Source organism: Epinephelus lanceolatus, chromosome 19 (genome assembly GCF_041903045.1).
Source record: "Epinephelus lanceolatus isolate andai-2023 chromosome 19, ASM4190304v1, whole genome shotgun sequence".
In the NCBI taxonomy this organism is placed as follows: Eukaryota; Metazoa; Chordata; class Actinopteri; order Perciformes; family Serranidae; genus Epinephelus; species Epinephelus lanceolatus.
The window spans coordinates 29,347,787-29,372,763 of NC_135752.1; the positions used below are offsets into that span (position 1 = coordinate 29,347,787).

At 42.4% G+C, this 24,977-nt stretch overlaps 1 protein-coding gene across 2 annotated transcripts in view; it reads left to right on the forward strand.

The window, feature by feature from the left end:
* Positions 1–24,433, forward strand: part of ehmt1b (euchromatic histone-lysine N-methyltransferase 1b) — a 43,683-nt gene extending 19,250 nt beyond the window's left edge. For both annotated transcript variants that reach the window (XM_033646947.2, XM_033646946.2), the window contains exons 4-26: positions 1,491–1,815; positions 1,969–2,117; positions 2,647–2,802; positions 4,484–4,555; positions 4,662–4,764; positions 7,861–7,998; positions 8,134–8,411; positions 11,480–11,712; positions 11,928–12,137; positions 12,240–12,322; positions 12,420–12,526; positions 12,698–12,820; positions 13,962–14,063; positions 14,772–14,876; positions 14,971–15,125; positions 15,255–15,425; positions 17,409–17,553; positions 17,640–17,717; positions 18,182–18,297; positions 18,480–18,566; positions 21,601–21,679; positions 22,001–22,176; positions 23,772–24,433. In XM_033646947.2, coding sequence (XP_033502838.2) covers positions 1,491–1,815; positions 1,969–2,117; positions 2,647–2,802; positions 4,484–4,555; positions 4,662–4,764; positions 7,861–7,998; positions 8,134–8,411; positions 11,480–11,712; positions 11,928–12,137; positions 12,240–12,322; positions 12,420–12,526; positions 12,698–12,820; positions 13,962–14,063; positions 14,772–14,876; positions 14,971–15,125; positions 15,255–15,425; positions 17,409–17,553; positions 17,640–17,717; positions 18,182–18,297; positions 18,480–18,566; positions 21,601–21,679; positions 22,001–22,176; positions 23,772–23,961 — 3,381 coding nt within the window. In that variant the 3' untranslated portion in view covers positions 23,962–24,433. The remainder of the gene's footprint in view (positions 1–1,490; positions 1,816–1,968; positions 2,118–2,646; positions 2,803–4,483; positions 4,556–4,661; positions 4,765–7,860; positions 7,999–8,133; positions 8,412–11,479; positions 11,713–11,927; positions 12,138–12,239; positions 12,323–12,419; positions 12,527–12,697; positions 12,821–13,961; positions 14,064–14,771; positions 14,877–14,970; positions 15,126–15,254; positions 15,426–17,408; positions 17,554–17,639; positions 17,718–18,181; positions 18,298–18,479; positions 18,567–21,600; positions 21,680–22,000; positions 22,177–23,771) is intronic.
* Positions 24,434–24,977: the final 544 nt, after the last annotated feature.

Genomic DNA, 24,977 nt, shown 5'->3' on the forward strand with positions numbered 1-24,977 from the left:
ACATGTTTATTACTAACCTGTCTACTCACCGGTGGCACAGCGATGCAATAGTTAGCATTGTCTCCTCACAGCAAGAGGGTTCTCCTGGTACCTCTGCTTCCTCCCACCGTCCAAAGACATGCAGGTTAATTGGTGACTCTAAATTGTCCGTAGGTGTGAACGTGAGTGTGAATGGTCTGTCTGTCTCTGTACAGAGTTTTCATAAACAAACACTGAACCAATAAGGACAAAAAGACATGACAGTCCCACCCACCCATCAACCCAGAAACGACCAGAGAGAGCATGAAAGAAAAGTAAATAAATAAAAAAGAATAATAAAAAAATGAATGAATAATAATAGAAAAAAATACAAATAAAAAAGGAGAAATGACGACAAATTAATGAACTTGCATGACATAAGTAGGGGAGAATAGCTTGTTTCATTACAAATTTTCAGCTTCCACATTTGTCACTAAAGTTAATAATGGTTGCTAGGTGGTGAAGCAGCATGCAGTTGGACCTTTTCTGCAATTGTAAATAATACAAAGCATCCTTAATCTAATGTCCATATGTTGGAGGTGAAGAGTCCTTCTGTTTACACAGGATGAGCCCTGTGGCCAGAGGTGAGCAGAGAGAGAGACAATGTCTGCCATGGACATAGATGGGACAACCAGCCATCCAAACATTGTTGAAAAAGCTTAAAATATTAAATCCCAAAAAATGAAATAGTTTCAGACATGACCAGAATATGTGAAAAAGCATTAAATAAAAGTGTCTGATAGATATAGACACCCTAATTAAGATTTCCTTCGACTGGAAGTGAGGTGCCCAAACCATGAGGAACAGCCGCAGATCAAAAGAGCAAAGTGTCCACATACTTTTGGCCATTTAGACGAGTCAATGGAAAATCACATAAAAAATCTGACAAAACTTTGAATGTTTAAAAAGTTTCATGACTGTCTGCTCAGGAAGAAGAATAATTTGGTTCAACAACACACTGTGTTGATACAGTTGAGCAGGTTTTACCAGCACGACTTTCTATAAATGGAGGATTTTCTGAGCTGCAACAAGCAATTTGTATCCTAAACGCTCCACTGGTTTTATGAACAAGCGCTTGCACTTTAACTTGTCACTTTGAGGGCTTGAGCCTTATGGCTGCACTGTTGTATTTGTTGTGTTGTTGCTGTATTGTAGCTGGGGCAGTGTGTTTCTGTGGACACACCTTGCTGCTGGTGATAACATGGTTTTGTTGCTGTAGAGCGCACCGAAATGAATCCCAAATTGACTGTAAAGCTTGATCTGGCAATAAATAATTGAATTTTGAATCTTGTTTACTGTAAAGCACAGGGGTCAGTGTCTTCTGCAGCAGGACACTCAATCATGTGGACATAAAATCTGGATGAAAATGAAATATATCTGTTCCCTCAGGGTGTTTTGTGGTGTCAGCTGATAAAAACAAACTGACTTTTGGACTATACTTGCGATCATAAGTGCTTTTCTTGTTCCTGCAGCTTCTTAACAGGGAATTAAGAGAAGCAAAAAGTGCCAAAATGGAGAAGAAGGAGACTCCTGTCGCAGCTGACGCTCAGAGATCCTCACAGCAGTCCCCCGCTCAGAACCATCTACCTCAGAGTCCACCGAATACGCCAGCTTCAGCACAAACTGCTTCATCGTCTGCTTCACCAGCACCTCCTGCAGCTCCTGCAACACCTCCGGCTCCTGAGGCTCCTCCAGCACCTGAGACTCCTCCACCCTCTGCTGCTCCTCCAGCTTCTACAGCTCCTGTGGCTCCTCCGGCTCGTCCAGCTCCTCCAGCTCCAGCCAAGCTACAAATAGGTCAGACAGACTCCAGTAACACAGAACAGAAACTGACCTGCTGTCGAAAACTGACTTTATTTGGTTTAGAAAAAAGTAACCAGTGGACCAGAAGAGAGCGTCATCTCTGCTGACAATTTTGCTTTAAATGTGTGTTTTTTTCTCGTGCTTTAGGTTCTTACTCAATGGGTATGTCATCCCGGAAGAAGAAGAGGAGGATGGGAACATACAGTCTGGTTCCCAAGAAGAAAACCAAAGTGCTGAGGCAGAGAAGTGTGCTGGAAATGTTTAAGGAACTACAACAGTCTGCCAAGAGCCCACAGGTCAGTGCTCCTCACATTTATTATAACAAACAATACAAACCTGGCTGACAAAGAGCCTTTTTACCCAGATATTAACTTGCGTTTCGGTGATCCAAACACAAGTGGACAGCTGAGACACACCACCGTTCACACCTGTGTCTATCATGTGTCTCCAGCTGACCACTTGTGTTCAGATTTTGTTACCATGTCACTGCTCATTAGTCATGTTAGCGGTGGTGTCGAACAGCTGAAGTATTGCTGTCAGCAGGATTCAACACGTCTCCTTCTGTAGAACAAAACGGTGGACAATATCACAGCACTTTGTCCAATTCGTCATAAAATGGGCAAGTTATAGAGCCCTAAAGACCGGTTCAGACCAAAGATTTGCGACGAGACGAGTTGAAACAGGCGACTACTTGCAATGTGCCGTTCTGCAATGTTTCAGATGTTTGAAGCCAGATTTTGACCATTTCTGATACATTTCAGTTTCACCAGAAACCTTTTTACAGCAGATGGTTATCATCATCTCTCGTCCTTTCTTGTCTCACAGATGAAAGAGGTGGCAAACATAAATGGGGAGAAGATCGAAAATGCATCAGAGGAGGAAGAGTCCGAGGAGGGGGAGTCTGAGGAAGAGGAGTGTCAGCAGTCAGCAGGAGAACCCATCAGTGCTGTCCGGGAAGCAGCGTCTGAGCCCATGTCTCAGGTTGGAACAGGAAACAGATTTTCATCCTTTCCATTTTTATTCTGACATTACATGTGATATATTCTGTTTCATGCAAAGAGCAGAACTTGAAGGGTAAATTTGGTACTTTTCAACCTGGATCCTATTTTCACATGCCTCTGTGTCGAAGTGAATAATAAAGACAAGTTTTGTAACTGGGCATTTGTGCACCATCACTTTACATCAACTAAAAGTGCTTGTTTTGCCACTGACAGGCTCAGATTGCGATTCGAAGTGTCTGACAACATTCTGGAAAGGAGCCCTGCGGAGATATCCCTTTTGTTTAGGAGTGAGATCCTGTTCTTTTAAATGGAGTCTGCTAGGTTTGGCAATATTAAGTTCTGGGCCTATTCTGGTTAAACAAAAAAGATCTTTGCACACTGAGTCAGTTTTTTACAGATGCGTTTCTTTAATCTGCACAGAAACCTTGCACACTGATTCTGATGCGTTTTATTGTTCTAATCATTGTGAAAATTCGCAATATGTGACAAAATTAAAAGACACATTTCCTCTTTTGCCTCTCTCCACTGGAGTTTCCTATCTGACTGTCACCACTCCCCCTCTGTCTGTCATTTGGCACTGCTGCTGCATGAAGGGGCGGAGCTGTCCTCCCTCTCTGTCCTCCACATTCTGTCAGCGGTCCACATCCTCCTCCTCGTCAACATCATCCATATTACTACCTGACCCTTTGAAAGTGAGCTATCTGAGTTATGAAATGATTCTGTGCGCCATGTTCATCTTTGTCGCAGCTGTGTTCCACCCCCACATTTTCTTCACTGATTCTTGGTCAAACAGGTCTTTGAAGGCTTATGACACACGCGAAAAACGCAGAAAGTCAAACCTATTCTGAAAATTTTAATGATGGACAAAAGTTTCGGACTTCGTGTGCAAATGTGATTGACGCAACATGAAGTTGAATTTATTTTTAGATGTGCGACAATGTGGGACAAAAAACTGACTCAGTGTGCAACGGCCTTGCTAACAAAAAGGTCTGTCTCTGTAGGGATCCTTACCATAATGTTGTCAGACACTTTGAATCGCAATCTGAGCCTGTCAGTGGCAAATACAAGCACGTTAAGTGGACTTAAAGTGAAAATGCATAAATAGTACCCACTGACAATACATTGCAGCCTGTTATGCCGCTGCTGTCTCCAGCACTCTTGCTAACACCGACCAGTGTCAAAAATTTATCGGCTGCATTAGTCATTTAGACACAAAAACATTGGAAAATGGGGTCCAGGTTAAAAAGCACAGACGTTTCCCTTTAACTGCCTGTTTTTGGCAGTGCTGTGGAATTATTTTTTGTGTGCAGAACTAGAAGGAGCTTTTTAATCTTTTATTGAAAGTCAGGCAGCAACTGTGCTGGGTGGCCCTTTGGGAAAGAGTGATAAATCACTTACTGATTAATTAGGGTCTTAAAAAGTATCAGTGTTGACAAGATGGCGTGAATAACAAACATTTCAGGTGCAAGCATTCATTCTAAAGGTGTACTTGCTGTCTGTGGGAAAGCCAATTCCCTGTGTGAGCTTATTGTCAGATAGAATATTGGAGACAACAGTTGTATTTTCATCCAGGTATCACTGTGACTCTAATGTATTATAGTAAAGCCTGTTTCAATATATCGTGTGTTAAATGCTTGTGATGAACTCTGTTCCCGGTGGAGGTGGGGGATGAGCAGGAGTCTGAGGAGTCTGGAGAAGAAGAGGGAGAGGAGGAGGGCACAGAGTCTGACTTGGTAAGAACGACCATCTTTACTCAACCTAACCACTTCATCTCACATCATGTCTTGTCACTGAAGATGGCACCATTTGTGAAATTTCTGCTGTATCTGTCCGCCTCAGAGCACAGAGTCAAGTCTGAAGAAGAAGCTGAAAAAGAAGATGAAGGGAGACAGCGCGTGGCTCAGGCCGTCCAGGAAACGGAAGAGGAGGATAAAGGCCAAAGGTGACCACCGCTCCTGTTACACTCACACCTGTACAGAGTCAACCAGTCGCTCAACTGTGGTCCATATGATGAGTGTCAAGAGGCCAGCATCATTTTGTTAGAAAATGCAGTTTACAGTCACATTATACTACTAAACATATCCTTGAGGCTGAACCCTGAGCTTATTTCAGCTACTCTTTTTACATGAATTATATCACAAAATTAAAGAAAAAAAGTATATTTTATAGACCCAAAAGTTCACGTACAGTACAGGCCAAAAGTTTGGACACACCTTCTCATTTAATGCGTTTTCTTTATTTTCATGACTATTTACATTGTAGATTCTTACTGAAGGCATCAAAACTATGAATGAACACGTGTGGAGTTATGTACTTAACAAAAAAAGGTGAAATAACTGAAAACATGTTTTATATTCTAGTTTCTTCAAAATAGCCACCCTTTGCTCTGATTACTGCTTTGCACACTCTTGGCATTCTCTCCATGAGCTTCAAGAGGTAGTCACCTGAAATGGTTTTCCAACAGTCTTGAAGGAGTTCCCAGAGGCGTTTAGCACTTGTTGGCCCCTTTGCCTTCACTCTGCGGTCCAGCTCACCCCAAACCATCTCGATTGGGTTCAGGTCCGGTGACTGTGGAGGCCAGGTCATCTGCCGCAGCACTCCATCACTCTCCTTCTTGGTCAAATAGCCCTTACACAGCCTGGTGGTGTGTTTGGGGTCATTGTCCTGTTGAAAAATAAATGATCGTCCAACTAAACGCAAACCGGATGGGATGGCATGTCGCTGCAGGATGCTGTGGTAGCCATGCTGGTTCAGTGTGCCTTCAATTTTGAATAAATCTCCAACAGTGTCACCAGCAAAACACCCCCACACCATCACACCTCCTCCTCCATGCTTCACAGTGGGAACCAGGCATGTGGAATCCATCCGTTCACCTTTTCTGCGTCTCACAAAGACACGGCGGTTGGAACCAAAGATCTCAAATTTGGACTCATCAGACCAAAGCACAGATTTCCACTGGTCTAATGTCCATTCCTTGTGTTTCTTGGCCCAAACAAATCTCTTCTGCTTGTTGCCTCTCCTTAGCAGTGGTTTCCTAGCAGCTATTTGACCATGAAGGCCTGATTGGCGCAGTCTCCTCTTAACAGTTGTTCTAGAGATGGGTCTGCTGCTAGAACTCTGTGTGGCATTCATCTGGTCTCTGATCTGAGCTGCTGTTAACTTGCGATTTCTGAGGCTGGTGACTTGGATGAACTTATCCTCAGAAGCAGAGGTGACTCTTGGTCTTCCTTTCCTGGGTCGGTCCTCATGTGTGCCAGTTTGGTTGTAGCGCTTGATGGTTTTTGCGACTCCACTTGGGGACACATTTAAAGTTTTTGCAATTTTCCGGACTGACTGACCTTCATTTCTTAAAGTAATGATGGCCACTCGTTTTTCTTTAGTTAGCTGATTGGTTCTTGCCATAATATGAATTTTAACAGTTGTCCAATAGGGCTGTCGGCTGTGTATTAACCTGACTTCTGCACAACACAACTGATGGTCCCAACCCCATTGATAAAGCAAGAAATTCCACTAATTAACCCTGATAAGGCACACCTGTGAAGTGGAAACCATTTCAGGTGACTACCTCTTGAAGCTCATGGAGAGAATGCCAAGAGCGTGCAAAGCAGTAATCAGAGCAAAGGGTGGCTATTTTGAAGAAACTAGAATATAAACATGTTTTCAGTTATTTCACCTTTTTTTGTTAAGTACATAACTCCACATGTGTTCATTCATAGTTTTGATGCCTTCAGTGAGAATCTACAATGTAAATAGTCATGAAAATAAAGCAAACGCATTGAATGAGAAGGTGTGTCCAAACTTTTGGCCTGTACTGTACACACACTAGTGTTCTGCTCTGCTGGGAAACCTTTGGTCCTGGCGTTCACTTCGATGCCACTTGAAATACTTCACTTGTCCACACACCGCTCCGGACCAAGCCCCCCCCCTCATGGCAATAACACTCCTTGATGGCAGTGTCTTTCCCTCCAGGAGAACATGCACCATGCCTCACCACAAACAATGCTCAGAAACTGCCCGAGGAACATGACAAAGAGTGCAAGGCATCAACCTGGCCTCCAAATCCCCAGATCCCAGTCTGATTGAGCATCCGCGGGACGTGCCAGTACCCCACCTCACAACCGACAGGTCTCAAAGGATCCCAGTCCTCCAGAGGTCCTGTGTCCATGCCTTGACATGTCAGAGGCAAGTCCGATCCAAAAAGGCCCCACTGTGGATCGGGGGGTACCTCTGGGGTACCGGCACGTCCCATGAATGCTCAATCAGGTTGGGATCTAGGGAAATTGGAGGCCAGGTCGATGCATTGAGCTCTCTTTCACGTTCTTTGGGCCACTCTTGACCAGTTTTTGCATCGAGGCATGGCGCATTGTTCTGCTTGGGGGGCCACTGCCATCAAGGGGCATTGTTGCCATTGGGGGGTGTACTAGATCCACAGCCGTGTTTGGGTGGGTGCTGCATCTCAAGTGCCTAAAGTTTCCCAGGAGAACAATGCACTGTAACAAGATGATCAATGTTACTCATTTGACCTGCCAGTGGTTTTAATGTTCACACATCGTATGCTCAGTACTTCCCAGACAGCAGTTTCAGATGGGGAACTGAACAGACAGTGAAATTAATCAATGCTCTCTTCAAAGCCATGTTAGCTGCTGGTCTGCTACTGCCTCACTCAGTTTATTTTGTGTGTGTGGGTGTGTTTTGTGTGACTCTGGTGTTTTAAAGGGTTTGTTTGGATTCAGCAATGTTGCACAAAAACAAAGTACCGATCGATGCAGTGGTAGACCAGCTGCTCCTGTGGTCCGCAAGGTCAAAATGACCTTCTGGGTTTGATGAGAGCATAGATTATAGATTTCTGTATTTCTTCATTGCTTTGGCAGACAGGTTTTTCTTTCACATGTCAATGTGTATTACAGTTATTCACATGAGACTGAATTAGGTTATTGCAGCTGTATTCCTGCAGGTGTCTTTCTGTTTTTTTGTGACTTGAATGAATTCGATCGTAAACATTTAGCATTTTTTTTCCGCTCGCTGTTGTTCTGCTCAGAACTGGATGCGGTGGATCAGCCTCAGGCTTCAGCTCAGGCCCAGGCAGGCGATGGGAAGGAGTGCACACAGGTTTTCTCACCTGGGTCTGTCAACCTCAACAAGCCCCAAGAGCCGGCGGCTCGCTCACAGAACAAAGGTGGGCTTAGAAAAAGATAGAAACTTATTAAGCTTGATCATAATTACCCATCCCATGTGTGCAACCCACTATGGTCACAAATCACAATTGATATTGAGATCAGTGTTGGTTAAGTCAGACGTTTTGTCTCTGCAGACACTTCAGGGTCAGCGATGGAGGAGGCTCAGGAGCTTCCGCTCTGCAGCTGCCGCATGGAGACGCCCAAGAGTCGAGAGATTCTCACCCTGGCAGACAGGAAGTGCATGGCCACGGAGAGCGTTGACGGGCAGCTGACCCGCTGCCAGGGTGCCATACTGAAACATGAAATGATGCGTCCCTCCAACTCTGTTCAGCTGCTGGTTCTGTGTGAGGACCACCGCAACGGCATGGTGAAGCACCAGTGCTGCCCCGGCTGTGGCTTCTTCTGCAGGGCTGTGAGTAGACATCTTCAGCTGCACTTTAATCATTGTCTCACTGGGTGTGGATTAACTGGGGATGTAGAACAGTTTATATAATACATTTAAATGTAGAGTTAAGTTGAATGATGTACATGAATTGCTTCGTGGCAAACAGGGCAATACATTCACATCATGTATTCTTCAGCTGTCAGCAAATAAGTGCCCTTAGATATTGAACCTTTGACCAGGAGTTAGAAAAACTTGATTTAGAATCGTGTTTCTTCCATATCTGTATGTACAAATGTGATGTTCTGTTGAAAGAAATTGATGTTACTGAAAACATCAGATGACAACTAAAAGTCACTGGTGAGTTTTGTGATTTTTCTCGGAAAAACCCAGGACAGTATGAGTGTTTCTAATGAGATGCAGATAAGATTATTAACGGCAAAAACACAGCCTTGTGTTGTAGGTTGCTATGGCATCACACAAACACGGCCCACAGTGTAAGTAGGTGTCTGAGATATGCCTGATCAATGGTAGGGCACTGAACACTTTGCAGGGTGTCTACAGGTCCTTAAAAAGTCTGAAAATGTCTTAAATTCAGTGTTACAACAATAGGCCTTAAAAGTCATTAAATAGTCTTAAATTTGAATTTGTGAGGTCTTAACTACTACAAATATTTTATGTAATTTCATTTATCCAGTTTTTATGTTAAAGTCGAGATTTCTAATGTTACAATGTCACACTTGCACTGACCTGTTGGCAAAATGTAGATTGATGTAATTCACTCAAATTACCATATTCCTACATAACCCTTACCTCTGCACAAGACCACATATATAGTACATGCCTGCAATAATGCTTAAAGGGCCAGTGTGTAATATTTGGCATGGTTTATTGTCAATCTGAATCTGAATCTGAATATTCTACCCATTAATATGTTTATACAAGTGTATCATCGCTATAAAATAAAACTCGTTTGGTTTTCGTAGCCTTATAATTATGCTTATTTATATATATATATATATATATATATATATATATATATATATATATATATATATATATATATATATATATATATATATATATATATATAGCAAGGGCCTTGCTTAAGAGAGTTCGCCATCTTGCGCCGCCATGTATGTACAGACCGAGCGGTATGGCAGACCGAGCGGACAATCCAGCCAGCCAGAGAACGCGTTTCACGTGTATAAATAAACCAACGAAGACAGTGGGAGGAAGGAAGAAGGAGGAGGAAACAGCAGAGTGTTAGTAGTTCGTCGATAGACAGTAGTGAAAAGTTTTTTTAGTTATAAAGTTTGCGAATGGACCACACTTACCACGCAACAGGAGAGAATGAACCCGAACCATCATCTGTGAGGAAAAGAAGACGCAACTTCACTCCTTGTGATGCACTCTCTGCGGCGCTTTTCCTCCTGGTGATATATCTCCCCAACGATGGTAGCAGTAGCACCTAATCCCATTCTGTGCATTCAGCCTCTCTTCTCGCCCGCTCAGCATCAAACACATGGAGTTCCTCATCTGTATGCTCCGGCTCAAACAGGTATGGCTCTGGATCTGTGTCCGCTACAAGAAACTCTTCAAAGTCACTATCAAAGTCGTCCATTGCAGCTACTATAGTCCGGAGATATTGCTAGGCTAAATAAACAGCTGAGCTCTGTTTACCGGCTACGCTGTCAGTCAATGTGCGGGCTGGAGATTGGTGGAGCAGAGGTGGGAGGGGGTCCCCACTCAGTATGGTAAACGAGTATGTGGGTATGAAGTGTGTCTGATACGCTAGAAGAGTCAGAGTTTGGGACGGAGTCTTTTACCCCCTGGAGTGTTACCAGAGTTTTTGGAGTGCTCAAATAAACTGGCCTTTTTCCCGAACGCTCCTCTGGTCTCCTGCTCGTGAGGGATTCATTACAATATCGTAACATGGTTTAGATTTCTAAATAAATATTCACCTCGTCGCTAGATAGACCTACTCCTGAAAAACTCGTGCGCAAGGCTTTTTGTCCCTACGAGGCCACCGTAGGCCTCGTAGGGCTCACCCCTCCCAACGAGTCCTGCAATCTAGATTTTGACCACTGATGTCACTGTTTTCAACCCATTTTACACACTGGCCCTTTAAATAAGTAAAACATGATTTGCCCAAAAATCTGTCTTAAATTTGCTTAAAAAGTATCTTGAAAGGGTCTTAAAAAGCCTTCAAATTAACTGTCTGATACCTGTAGACACCCTGTTTTAATGAGGTGCTTGACAACCGCCCAAAACATCTCAGGTGCCTCCCACGGGAGGTGTTTCAGGCACGTCCCACTGGTAGGAGGCCCCGGGGCAGACCCAGAACACACTGAAGGGATTACATATCTCATCAGGCCTGGGAACGCTTTGGGGTCCCCCAGGAGGAGCTGGAAAGCGTTGCTGGGGAGAGGGACGTCTGGGGTGCTTTGCTCAGCCTGCTGCTCCCACGACCCGGCCCTGGATAAGCGGATGAAAATGGATGGATGCTTAACAAAAATTACGCATATCCAACAGAGTGAAGTGTCGATTGACACTTTCCTTTCATGTTGCTGATCTGGGGAATTTTTTTTTTGGTCACAGACAACGTCATATTTTGTTGTGCACTGTTTTTGGTAGTGTTTCAGTCGACACCGACCCTGACCTGAATTCAGTGTTGGGGGTGGGAATCAGCAGAAGATCCACAATACAATATTATCACGATACTGATGTCACGATACAATATTATTGCGATTTTAAATACCTTAAGATATGCTGAGTAATGTGATATAATATATTGCAATATATTACCTTTTTTCAACTGTAAATTATGTCCTCAAAACTTTGTCATCAGTCTGTTCATCTCACTTTGGTAATTTTTCTTGCAGCGAAATTAATCTGGTGGACTGTCAAAGCAATTTTTTATTCTATTCTAGTAGGCTGTCAAAAGTTTGATTTGATCCACTGTGTAATGTATCATTAATACATCCATAAAGTGGGCTTTAGAGAAACCAGACTATTGCAGCACAATGAGGTGTTGTCTGATTTCCTGCCTTAATGTGTTTTGCTTATGGAAATATTTTTTTCTTTTCAATGCACAGGGGACCTTCATGGAGTGCCAACCAGACCTTAGCATCTCTCACCGTTTCCACCGTGCTTGTGCCTCTGTGCTGAAAGGTCAAAGCTTCTGTCCCCACTGTGGAGAGGAGGCCAGCAAGGCCAAGGAGGTCACCATCGCCAAGGCTGACACTACCTCCACAGTGCCCTCCGCGCTTGCACACGGACCTGCCACGCCTGGGGTCCCCGAGGGCCGAGCAGACACCACCACTGGCAGGTAAAGCACCAACTGTGGTGTCAGGATAGGCGGGAAGTTGTGATTATTGAAGGGTGTATGATGTTCATGTCAAGAGAAGGTCACTCTCAGTGGCCTCCCGTTTTTTTGTAGTTTCCTTTACATAAGATTTTTAGACAAATGTCCTCTTTATAGCCCCAATCAAAAGTAATCCATGCACTACACAGCTAATATACGATCCCCCTTTTGTTTCCCAGCTCTTCTCGTCTGGCTATTGGGGGTGAGGTCAGCGGCAGGGCAGACAGCTCGCTGTCCATGCGCTCTGCTCACGGACTCGACGCCTCTGCTGTTCCTGGGTCATCAAGGACGGCAGCACTGCTGGCTGGAACAACGTCAGCACCGTCAGTTTCTCAAGGACCATCCAGAGAGACTCTAGAGAGCATCCTGGTTGCTCTCGACACAGAGAAGTAATCAGATTGATTTATCTGTACGACCGAAAGCCTGGACCCTTGAGACAATCTGAGACAACCACTCACATTTCTTTTTTCCTTTGTCTGTGATTTGATCAGGCCCAAGAAGCTGCGATTTCACCCCAAACAACTTTACCTCTCGGCCAAACAGGGAGAGCTCAAGAAGGTCTTGCTCATGTTGGGTATGTTAACCCCTCCTGTGCCGTTTATCTCATGTTTGCTTCTATTAAAATGCTTTTGTAATGTAATGAAATTGTTTCCTTCTCATTTACCCTCCAGTGGACGGGATTGACCCAAACTTTAAGATGGAATCTCATAACAAGCGTACTCCGCTCCACGCTGCAGCTGAGGGAGGATACACAGACATCTGCCACATGCTCGTACAGGTTAGACTCTTATACTGATATCTTTCAGTCCTGCCCTGTGCTCACTCCTGTGGTGATGAATAAAGTTGGTTAAGATCCTTAATCTTGTGTTTTAGAGTGAAAAACCGACTGTTTCTCGTAGTTCTTTAATGACAGAATTTTGCATTGGCTGTCTGTTGTGTGCCACTTCAGGCTGGAGCAAACTTGGACATGTGTGACGAAGATCAGCGGACGCCACTGATGGAGGCCTGTGAGAACAACTATATGGAGACGGTCCAGTACCTGCTGCAAGCTGGAGCCAGCGCCACGCACAAGGTAAACCTGCAGCTAGTTTCTCTGGGATATCAGAGCTTTTCATCAGCCAGCTACAGTGATGATCAGAACATAATTTGACCTTTCAATTTTTCAGCAGCTGTGATACTGGTGCTCGAGTTGTGTTGTTTTTATCCAAATAAAAGAGAAACCAAAGATGACTTTTTGATTCAAGATGTTAAAGGATCTTTGATGTAAAAGGATCTAGTTTGGATCTTTGAAGTTGGTTGTATGAGGTGCTTATGCATAGTCAGTTTATAGCATTTAGTAAATGTCACTCAGGTGTACTGCTATGGAAGGTAGACAATATACTGCTGTGGAGGGGTCAGCAACAAAATGTATTTAAGCCACCTAAAAAAAAAATCCCACTCACAGAAATCAGTAACAGTCTAAGTGTACGCTATATTGAGAATATTTTCAGCGCTTTACCTTGATGCAGACAGCCCTTGCTGACGAGGAAGCCGTTAAGGCTTTAGTTCCCACCTCCTCTATGCTCTCATCAAAGCAACCAGACTCCATTGAGAAAAACAGTCATTTTAGCTCACTGAACACAGGAGCTGCTGGTCTACCTCTCCATAGATCAGTTGGTTTGTTTGAGTTATTGGATGACTTCGGTGAATCTGAACTAAGCCTGTTAAACACTTAAGTCACACCATACCACAACAAACCATCTGATCGAGGCAGCGGTAGACCAGCAGCTCCTGTGTTTAACGATATTAAATTACTGTTTTTCTCAATGGAGTCTGGCTTTGTCGACAGCAACAGAGCTACTTCAGGTAAAGCAGTGAAAATATTCTAAATGTAGCGTACACTTAAACTGTTACTGATGTTTTCAGGTGGGACTTTTTTTTGAAGGTGGCTAAAATGCGTTTTGTTGCAGCCACTGTCCACAGCAGTACATTGTTTAGCTTCCATGTCTGTACTCCTGCCTGCTTCTCCAAACTGGGGGTGTGCTGATCAACATCTCCTGTATGTATCACACTAACTATACTGCATACAACCTCACTTCAAAAAATCTGAATTATCCCTTTAAAGTGGTTTCTTGTCAAACAGGTTCGTTATTTAATCACCTGCCTAAATATGTTTTTTGAGTTTGTCTTGAGACTTGACATCTGTCAGTGATTGGATTCTTTGCTGCTTTCAGGATGTTGAAGGGTTCACGTGTCTCCACCTAGCGGCCAAGTCTGGCCATTACAACATTGTTGAGCACCTTCTGACAACAGGACTCATCAACATCAACTGTCAGGTCGGTGCAGCTGCACATTTCTTTTCAGTCGCTTTTATCATCTCTGATTTCAGGTTCACTTTAGGGCTTTAAAATTATGTATTGTGTGTGTGTTTTTTCTCAGGGATGTCTTCGTTACCAGTCGTCATTATTCAGTTGCATTTGATGCTGCTGTCCAATCACTTTCTTCTCTAACTGTCTGACCATACACAGAAGCACATGTCTGATTCGGTAGCTGAAAACGTACAGCTGATAGTCAGTAGTGCCTCAGCAAGGGTATGATGCCTGCATAGAGTATATATTAGGGAGTATAGCCTGTGTGTATGGACAGTCCTGCAATATTTGAAGTTAAAGCAAACGGTCCAAAGTACAGTAACAAGATGGACTTCAATCAGATCCTTTTAATTTGATAGCAGAGTGAAGCACCTTTTTTGTGTTTTTTAAAGCTGTATGAGTAAGTGTTAAATATGGACTGTATGCTTTTTTCAAATGCACTTTGATGCCAGTAAATTAGAAATAGATGGCTGTAGGACTCATGCAGAGCTCAGAGAGAGGACTGCACTGCGTCTGATGTGCTGTTGTTTGAAATGTCTGTCCTTGCTGCAAGAAGGTAGCCATTAGGGCAGCTGTGATGTAATGACACAGTCTCTCCTTGGATGAACTTTTGCACCAAGTAGATGATGTGTTTGTGTTTCTGAAAATCGTCAGTGTCTTGTTTTGTTCCCTCAGGATGATGGAGGTTGGACAGCCATGATCTGGGCGACAGAGTACAAGCATGCGGACCAGGTGAAGCTGCTCCTGTGCAAAGGCGCTGACATCAGCATCAGGGACAAGGTTGGCTGAGGAGTCTGTCCACTTGGTGTTTCATAAACGTCACAGAGGGATCAAATATGATGTGATTGTTGGTTTGTGTTGTTCGGTTCTCCAGGAAGAGAACATCTGCCTTCACTGGGCAGCGTTCTCGGGCAGTGTGGAGATCGCTGAGCTGCTCCTGAACGCCCACTGCGACCTGCAGGCTGTCAACATCCACGGAGACTCCCCTCTTCACATTGCTGCTCGGGAGAATCGTCTGGATTGTGTCACGTGAGTTATTTCCATCAGGGAGAAAAACAAATAACCTGCTTTTTTAAACTGCAGTTAAAAACAAGAGCTTTGACTCAGAAGTTGTTCAGGAATGGTCTGCTGTTCATCATCACAATGTGGTCTCCTCAGGCTTTTCCTGAGTCGAGGAGCAGATGTGTTCCTGAAGAACCGCGAGGGAGAGACTCCCCCAGACTGCTGCAGCCACAACTCAAAGGCCTGGGCGGCCCTGCAGGCCAACAGGAGGGAAAGGGACGCCAGGAACAGCAGGCATGCACGGACAGAGGAGAAAGTCCTCCACAGGTTGGAGTGATACCGTGCTTTGCCTCTCACTGGGAGGGATTAGTTGGGGTGGACATGTGGCCACAGATACAGGAGGAAATATTTTTAGAAAGGTCAGGTTGAGTAATAGATCTATGAGTGAAAGGGTAAACTTGGTAATTTTCAGCCTGGACCCAATTGTCCCATGTTTTTGAATGTTTTGAGTGATTAATGGGAACAACAGTTTTTGAAACTGGTCCAGTATTGAGCAAGACTGCTGCAGCCTGCAGCCACAAAATAGGTTATAATAATTAATGGGAAATCGTTCAGCGTCAGTTTATGTCTATTGAAAGGCCTTTTTTTAACACTGACATGATCACAATATCATTTTATGTGTCTGATAACGTTATGAAAAGGATCCCTAAAGAGATAGATCTTTTTGTTAAAGAGTAAGATCCTTTTTGTTTAACCAGAAACAGCCGAAAATTGCTATTACCAAACCCACCAGACTCCATTTAAATAATCAGTAATTTTATCATTGTGTAAAAGACACTTAATTCAAAGTCAACATAAATTAAACAAAATCACAAAATCTGTGTTGGTTCATCTTTCTACTCGTCTGACAATCACCAACTCTGGTTTAGTTGAAATAAACCCACAACTCGCCCAGTTAGATGTGAAATATGCTGGCTCTTTTCATGCTTAAGTTACTGTTTATCTTAATGGAGTCTGGTGGTGATTTTGTGGCTGTTTTTGTTTAAACAAAAATGATCTTGCTCCTAAATAAAAAGGTCTATCTCGGTAGGATCCTTTCCATAATGTTGCCAGACACTTAGAATAATAATCTGAGCCTGTCAGTGGCAAAAAAACAGCACTTTTAGGCCCTGATCACACAGAAAGCATTGTAGCAGCTGGCGGCAGCTTTTTGTAATTGTTTTTAATGAGAATGAAGCTTTTTGCTTGCAGTTTTTGTGTTGCGACGCACCTTGTGTTTCTGCACTCTAGGTGCCTGGCATTTTTGCCGGAGCGCTCTGAACTCCTCGAGCTGAAAAAATTTAGAGCAGAAAAACGTCACCTTTCTTCCCATTGTCCATTTGGATAATTTGAGAGGCGGGTCTTCTGTGGTGGTCACGACAACAAGTTTACAGTTGATAAACAATGGAGGAGAAACTGGTGGTAGCTGACGATAGACAGCAGGTTGTCAAACTGCCCCCGAGTCATCTTAAAATATGCCTGGAAACAGCCATCGTGGAGGCGAAGCTCCTGGACCAACTGGTGGTACTCCCTGTGACCCACCCTCTTTTTTAGGGTCTCATGTACCCACATAGATCTCTGTTTCCCTGTGACCAACAAAGTATTTCCTGACAGCCTCTCACCCTCAACCAGAGCTACAGCAAGTACCCTCTGCCTCAACATTTTAGGAACTAGATACTAATTACTAGGGAAAAATAAACAGTAAACAGTTGATTGATTACAGGCAAAGGTTAGCGCAGCGACATGATGGGGTGGTTGCCAGGCCGTATAGCTCTGGGTATCCATCGACTGCTACCACCAGTTTCTCCTCCATTGTTTACCAGCTGTAAACTTGTCATGACCACCACAGAAGGCCCGCCTCTCAAATCAAAAACCTGGCAATAATTTTACTAGTGGCATTCAATTTTAAAAAAAAAGGCAGTGTCCTTTTGCATCCTGCCAAACGCTTTCTGTGTGATCGGGGCCTTAGTGGATGTAAAGTGACGGTGCCCAAATGCCCCGAGTGGTTACATTGCGGCCTGTTTTGCAGCTGGCAGCTGCAGCATTCTCGCTCATTACTGGACCTAATGTAGTCTCCATTAGTCACTTTAAAACAAAAACATGAAAAAGAGAAAGAATCCAGATTAATTAAAAAACAGTTTGCCCTTTAACAGCGTATCAGATTGTGAAACACTGCAGCTTGGACCCCAGCATTTTTTAGTCACGACCTCTGCACCAGTTCTCCCTGACTTTGAAAACTTTGCCTCTAACCAGCATCTGCTCTGTTCACAGTGACATATCTCTGGGGCAGGAGAGTGTCCCCCTGCCCTGTGTCAACGCTGTCGACAGTGAACCTTACCCAGACGACTACAAATACATCTCTGAAAACTGTGTCACCTCCCCCATGAACATCGATAGGAACATAACACACCTACAGGTGAGTTAGAAACCTCTTCATCATATATATTTTAAACTGCGATTGACATTGTGAAATGACCAGTATTATTTTCTCTGTGTATCCAGTACTGTGTTTGTAAGGAAGATTGTTCAGCGAGCATCTGCATGTGTGGACAGCTCAGTCTGCGCTGCTGGTACGATAAGGTAAGAATAAATGTCTGCACGGACAGACCGCACTGTCGTCTTTTAACAAGATGATTCAGAAAGTTAGTTAGTCACCAATTAAAAATATTAAAGTTTGAAATAAAGTATCATTACACCATTTAAGTTAATCGTTTGCAATCAGGGTTTCTTTCTGTGGACATTTCAGTTGGGAAGTTTTTATTTCAGCACCTTGCAGATCCATTCACTATCATTTTCAATCAAGAAGCATTTTTTTAACTGAAGTAAAGGGGAGATTATCCATCCTGTTGCATTTTTATTAAGTATTTTAGATAAGCAAACATACACTGTATAACCGTCAACTTTTATATGACAGTATACCTTGAAACTGGTATATCTCTGCAGCCCTATTTCTCAGATGTGTATTTAAACTGTCGCTGCAACCTGACTGGTGCATGAAGACGTACAACTGCAAGGTGGTAATTCTAATTTTTTGTTGTGTTCAGAGAGGTTGTCTTCTACCTGAATTCTGCCGTGAAGAACCTCCTCTCATCTTTGAGTGTAACCATGCGTGCTCCTGTTGGAGGACCTGCAAGAATCGTGTCGTGCAAAATGGACTCAGGTACTTAGATAATTCTCATCTTCTGTCAAGTGATCCCTGTTTTTGTCTCTGAAGGTTTTGCAACTTTACAACTTCTGTAGCTGTGTGAGGGAGCACTGTTAAACATCTAATTGTAACAGGCTAACATCATTAAGACAGTGAGGTGTGTAAAGGTAAACCTAAAGATGCTGTGTATCTTCCAGGACCAGGCTTCAGCTCTTCAGGACCGCTAAGAAGGGCTGGGGTGTCCGTGCAGTACAAGACATACCACAGGGGACCTTTGTATGCGAGTAAGTCCCATTTACAAATAAAGCATTCTTTATATTTGCACTTCACCTTTCATTCTGGAGCCACTAAGCCCATAGTACAGTGCAGCCTCAGCTTGTGTCCTTGCCGATCTGTGAGTGATTATTCATGTATTTAGTAATCTGAGCAGATCAGGCAAAACCTGCTACTCTCACACATGCAGTTTCTGCACCTCCTGCCAGACGGTAGCAGCTCAGATATAGTTAAGCGTTCTGCTTTTTCACACTCACAAGTGCTGTCAGTGTCACTGAGGTGTTGTGCTGATGTGCCAGTCACTATCCTGCTAATGTATTGTAACTATTTTTGACTGCTAGTGTTTTTTCTAATCACAACTCTGTGTGCCATATCAGAAAAACACAAAAACCCTCAATTTTCTTTGGCAGTTATTTTAAGAAACACGTTGCTGATCTAAATGTTGTTGGTTTAATAAAATGGCGACACAGTGGACCTCTATTATATGAACTTTTGTTGTTAATGAAAGTAGAGTGACCTTAAAGATAAGTCAAGTAAACAGTATTTATAAAGCCCAAATCACAACCACTAATTGCCTCAAGGGGATTTACATTCTGTACACCACTCTGTCTGTGGCTTTCAGTCCCAGTTATACCACGTAAATCTTTAAAACCTCCCAAAAATAAATAGTGTCATTTTTACAGAAGGTTCAGTCATTTCCTGAAACACCTGGTCACTGCAGTTTTAATTAACGTGACTCAAACAGGAGGAAATATGTTGGGGACTATTTTCAGTAGCGGATTAATACACATCTGATGCTTTCGTGAGTTCTGTTCTGGCGGCAGGATGGTGTACGTGGGACTGACTCAAAATAAACTACAGCATATGTGATCATGGTAATCAGGAACATGTCACCCAGTGCGACAGTGTGGCTCTGTGGCACAGAGCAGTCAGATACATCAGGCTTTGGATACACAGACACAATAAAATTCTAATTGTTTAAAGTTGGTTTGCATTGAATACATAGAATAGATAGATAAATTAAATTTGACAATTACTAATTCTATTTCTTAATGCTGCAGGCACTTATTTAACACCAATGATAATATGACAAACAATATTTCTTTATCTCCGCTGTAATATTTTCAATTCGCATCTGTGATCAAGTGACATGTAAGAAGTGTCACTTACAGCAATTCTTCAGCCCCCGAATTACCATCTGTATATTAATTACTTACCCCATGTTATGTTGATTTGTGAAGGAAATGTTTTTCTTGCATGCCTCTACATGTAGGTAAGGTAAAACGTTTATGTTCCTGGGGGCAATGTGGGATACAGAGAGTAGTTAAACAATTAAATAATTAAAACAAAACAGACAGTACAATACCGAATGCACAGAATCCAGAATCACACACTGTCAGGGATGAATCATTGACAATTAGTCACTGCTGGTTAAGATAAGCGATAGCAGACAGAATAAAGGACGATCTGTAGTGCTACATTTAGGGAGGCAAAACCTCCGCCCTTATGGAACCATCTGAAACTCAACATGGAGGGGATGTTGGGAGTCTGAGACAATAGACAGAGCTTTAGAGGTGACCCTCGCCTCATACAGATGCTGCAGGTTATTAAAAGTAACACCAGTGATTTTACAGCACAACTTGACCACTTTTTCCAACTTGGTCTTGTTTTTAGGGCTGAGATTACCAAACCAACAGACAAAGAGAACAAAGACCAGAGAATCCAACAACGGAGAAAATTCTTGATGATTTGAAATCATAGGCGACTGCTTGTAATAACAGCAAAACTATATCAAAACCTCTTTTACGAACTTTGAGTAAACTATGGCAGTGGCAAGGGTTTGGTTCCGGCTTGTGGCCCTTTGCTGCATGTTGTCCCCCCAGCAAGCAATAGTCGTGATTTAAATGTATTGGCTACATTTAGCTCCGATTTAGTCTAACTACATGTAACCCAAATCTAGCCGATTTAATTGTGAAATTGATTAAATGTAATTTTCGCCATTGCAGATGGCGTGCGGTATGATATTCAATCACGTATGGAGAGTCAACAGTAATTAAAATATGTTTATCTGCATTTTTTGGACATGGTCTCTACATAGCCGTATAATTGATGACATCTACACTTTTGCTATGGTTAGACGTCTACCAAATTTTCACTGACAGCCCAAATTTAGCTGTGATTTAGCCTAAACGTCAGGTCTTCATGTAGACGGTTATTAGATGTTTTTTAAACCAAAAAATGCTTGCTGGGTCCTGTCTTTCTCCCTTTCACGCTTCGGGCTGTCCTGTCATTGAATTGAAATTGAAATTGAATCAAGAGCAACCAACAGAGCTGTTTTTCAATGCACCATTTAAACACACTTTTAAAATATCTTTTTAATGATGATTACTTAAAAAGCTACAGCTATGCTGTTGGCACACTCCAGACTGCATTTAGCTGTAAGGTCATGTTGAAAATGTGCGTTTACGGTCCCTGATGTTTACTACACTGTTGGTTTGTGTGCCATTTTGTTTTCTTAACTTTTTTGTTTGGTTGGTTGCATAGCTGGTCAGTGCCGAATGGATATAAGTCAAGTTTTGAAGCAGAACCAGTTACATAGAAATAAAGACATTTTATTTTGTGCTGTGTGTGTATAAGGAACAACAGCGGTGACAACATACACAGGCTAACTTTTTCACTGCTCATTATAAGGACTCAGGGGAAAACTAAATTATTAAGGTTGATTTATGACTTGATTAAACAGAATGTGATGAAGTTGATAACTTTGAGTTTGAGTCATCCACTTACTCATGATCTTTTAGTGCTGAATAGTGTCTATTTGATGTTATTTATTTGATTAAAAATAATCTTTGAGTTGAATATTTTGATATTTGAAAACACATCACAGGTTTACCAGCACAGATGTAAAATCTTGAAGCTCAGTATCTCAGAACTGCAGTCTTCCTGAATAAAACCTTCTAATTCCACGTTCATAAAAATCTTGATATGTTGTAAACAGCATCAGTGATTTCTGCAGCTACTGACGCGCCGCCTGCTTTTGAACAGGTACGTGGGTGAGATCATCTCCGAAGCAGAAGCAGAGATGAGGCAGAATGACACTTACCTGTTCAGCCTGGATGATAAGGTAAAGAACCGACTCATTAATACACTGAGAACATGTTCTGAAATGGATGAAGGTGTCAATGGAAAGAAAATAATGAAAACCATAATTTCGTAGTTTCTACTTTGGAGGAATAGTTTGGATCTTTTTGAAGTGATGTAGATGATGATGTTGTAATACACTGACTATGACTAAGAACCCCATACAACCCCAAAATACCTGAACTATCCCTTAAACACAATGTTCTCTTTAACTTCTTACTTTGAGATTTCCTCAATGCAGAATACTTCTTTCAGCTTGCAGCTTGTCTTTTGGTTTGAGTCTTTGATTTACCTTCCCTCACAGCCCGAGGATCTATACTGCATCGATGCCCGTTTCTATGGAAACATCAGCCGCTTCCTCAATCACATGTGCGAGCCCAACTTGTTTGCCTGTCGAGTGTTCACGACGCACCAGGACCTTCGTTTCCCACACATTGCCTTCTTTGCCAGTGAAAACATCAAGGCTGGAGAGGAGCTTGGGTAACTTTTTTTTTTTAACCAGTTTAAGACATGATGTCTTTTAGACACAGACACTGAATTTTTGAGTTGGCGCCAGACAAATATTTGATTCCAGTGATGATGGCAAAATGATGTAGTTTAGTGGCCAAGGCTCTGTTAAGTTTGAGAGCTGACACAGTTGGAGGCCTAATTAGTATTTAAAGCAACTTTATGCAACTTTTTTGTAGCTTAAAATAACAGTCTGGTACACTGACTTGTAATAAGACGAATGATGTCTCTTTCATTCCCACTCAGCACCCTGAATGCTTGTTCTTACACTATGTGGCTTTGGTGAGGGTCACCGTTGGGTCGCTAAAGTGTAACGCTTTACAGCACCAGCTAGCTCGGCTGTTTGGCACTGCTTTTAATTTTGACTTCTCTATTCTTCAACTGTAAACGTGATTCCAATGTTTTCATTTAAACCTTTGAAACCTGAGCAAAATGGCTTGATTTCTTTTGAAGACATGGGAAGAAGATTATGAGCAACAAAAGAAGAAATGACACAAAATTATTGCAAGAAATTAGTAAAAAGAGAAAATTCAAAACAAGAAAATTAGTAAAAATAAATTAGGAAATTACCTGCGAAAAAAATACTTAAAATAAAATTATAATAATTAATTATAATAATTATGTACCATAATTTTAAATATGTAATAATAATAATTACAAATGTAGTTTTTCCCTAGCTTTTTTCTTTTTTCCCCGAGTTTTTTTTTTTTTTTTTTTTTTTTTTTTTTTTTTTTTTTTTAAATATATATTTTCTAAATCTATTATTTTTAGTTATTTGTGGGACTTGTGGTATTCTCAGTCTGGACATCATAACAGAGGCAAAGAGACCGAAGAGGACATTGACAAAGCAATAACAGAAAAAGAGAGTGACCGAGCATGAGGCCGGACAAGAGTGAACTAACAGACAAATACACGGTTGCAGACTGTTTATACTGGCCTGACACAAGCTGTAGTGAAAACGACGCCAATCCAACGGCAGAGTGTACATCCCTGCTAATGTTATTTAGGAAAGATTGTGACAGTGTGTCAGTGCTCCTGGATGCTCCGCCCCACAGCACTTTAAGCCACTGTCCCATTTCCAGCCTCACCACCCCCGGGACTAAATGCATTTTTCCCTCACTGGCTCTCTGCTTGCATATACCAGCTCCTGCAGCAGCTCCTCTTCTCTGCTCCTGTGGCAGCTCGACTCCTCTAATTGTTGAGGGTGAGAAATAACCAGAGCTAAAGGACTCACAGTCCTGACACTATAAAGACAATGGCCAATGTTGCTTTAAAAACAAAACATAAACCACTTTGCTTTTGTGGTGTTGAGTAAAGACCCTGGTACAGTGTGATTTAGGGCTCTCTCAGGCGCAAATTGTGACAGAGTCTTGGTGAAATCTTTGGCCACCAATTCAACACTGTGAGCCACGTCCACTGATGGCCAAATCAGAGCCTTGCCGTCCAAACACAGCCTGATTGTAACCAAGATTTTATTAGACCTGTGACCGTGCAATAAAAGTTGTTATTTCAACCCTAAAAGGCAATACTTTTCTAAAACCATCTGCTTTGTCATCCTCCCCTCTCAGATTTAACTACGGCGACCACTTCTGGGAAGTCAAAAGCAAGCTGTTCAGCTGCGAATGCGGCTCTTCAAAGTGCAAGTACTCGTCGGCGGCCATGGCGTCGCTGCAGGCGGACAGCACACCGGAGGACCAGCAGCAGCCCAGTGCGTCACCTGACACCAGCTCTTCCAACACTCCCTCCAGCCCTTCCTAAAACCCTCCTCACACTAAGCTCCAGCTACATGTACATGTGACTGACGGACACTCAAGGATGCCTGCCTCCATCCTCCTTGAACTTTTATCAGAGAACTTTTACTGTATCTCCACTTCTGATTAAAACCATGGACCATCGACCTTCGCGAGAAGCCGTAAAAACGTTGTCACACAAACCCAGATGCACAATCAAATCCTGGAACAACCCACTGCTCCTTTATTCCACCTTGTGTAACTTGAACAGCAGGGGGCAGCGACATCACGCACAGCAATCAAATGTCACAGGGACAATAAAAAAAGTCTTTACATTTCATACATAACTTTACTGGGAAGGAGAACTGTGCATTTAGTCTTTTTTGTCCTTTTTTTTAAGATGATTGGTTGAAATTGTTAAATGGCTTTTCTTATAGAGTCATGATCAAGGAACTTTAGGGTCGGGGGTGAGGGTATCGTTGTCTTTTGGAAAGACAACCTCAGCGTACAGCTGGGTTTAACTCGTTTGACCTTTGTGGTCATTTATCATAAACCATTCCAGCAAAATTAGCTGATAAATATTGAACCATGTTGCCACCTCTTTGTGTCACTCCATCTTTGTTGCGGTGTTTGAAGAGACATGTCCAACATTTGCCACCATAGTTGATTATGAATTGCTGGATTAACTGTAATGATGGGACAGACACGGACATGGTGCAGAAAGTGGACTGTTTTTTAATTTGCTACTACAGCGCATCTAGATTGAAAGAAAGACGCTGTACCATTCCTCAAAAATGAGGTGTTTCTAGTTTGAATAAATTGGCTGACCTTTTTATTGTCATGTTTAAGGTGATCTTAGTGTGTCGGACATTTTGCCACAGCTGTGGAAGAATTGATTAAATTGAAACAGAGTTTGAAAAACAAGAAAATGGTGCTGACAAAAGTTTTTACTTTTGTTTTCATTTTTATTACCCCAGTGAACATAGTTTGTAAAATAAGAGAACGTTTTAAGTTTTTTATGTTTAATTTTAACTCAAGTTTTCT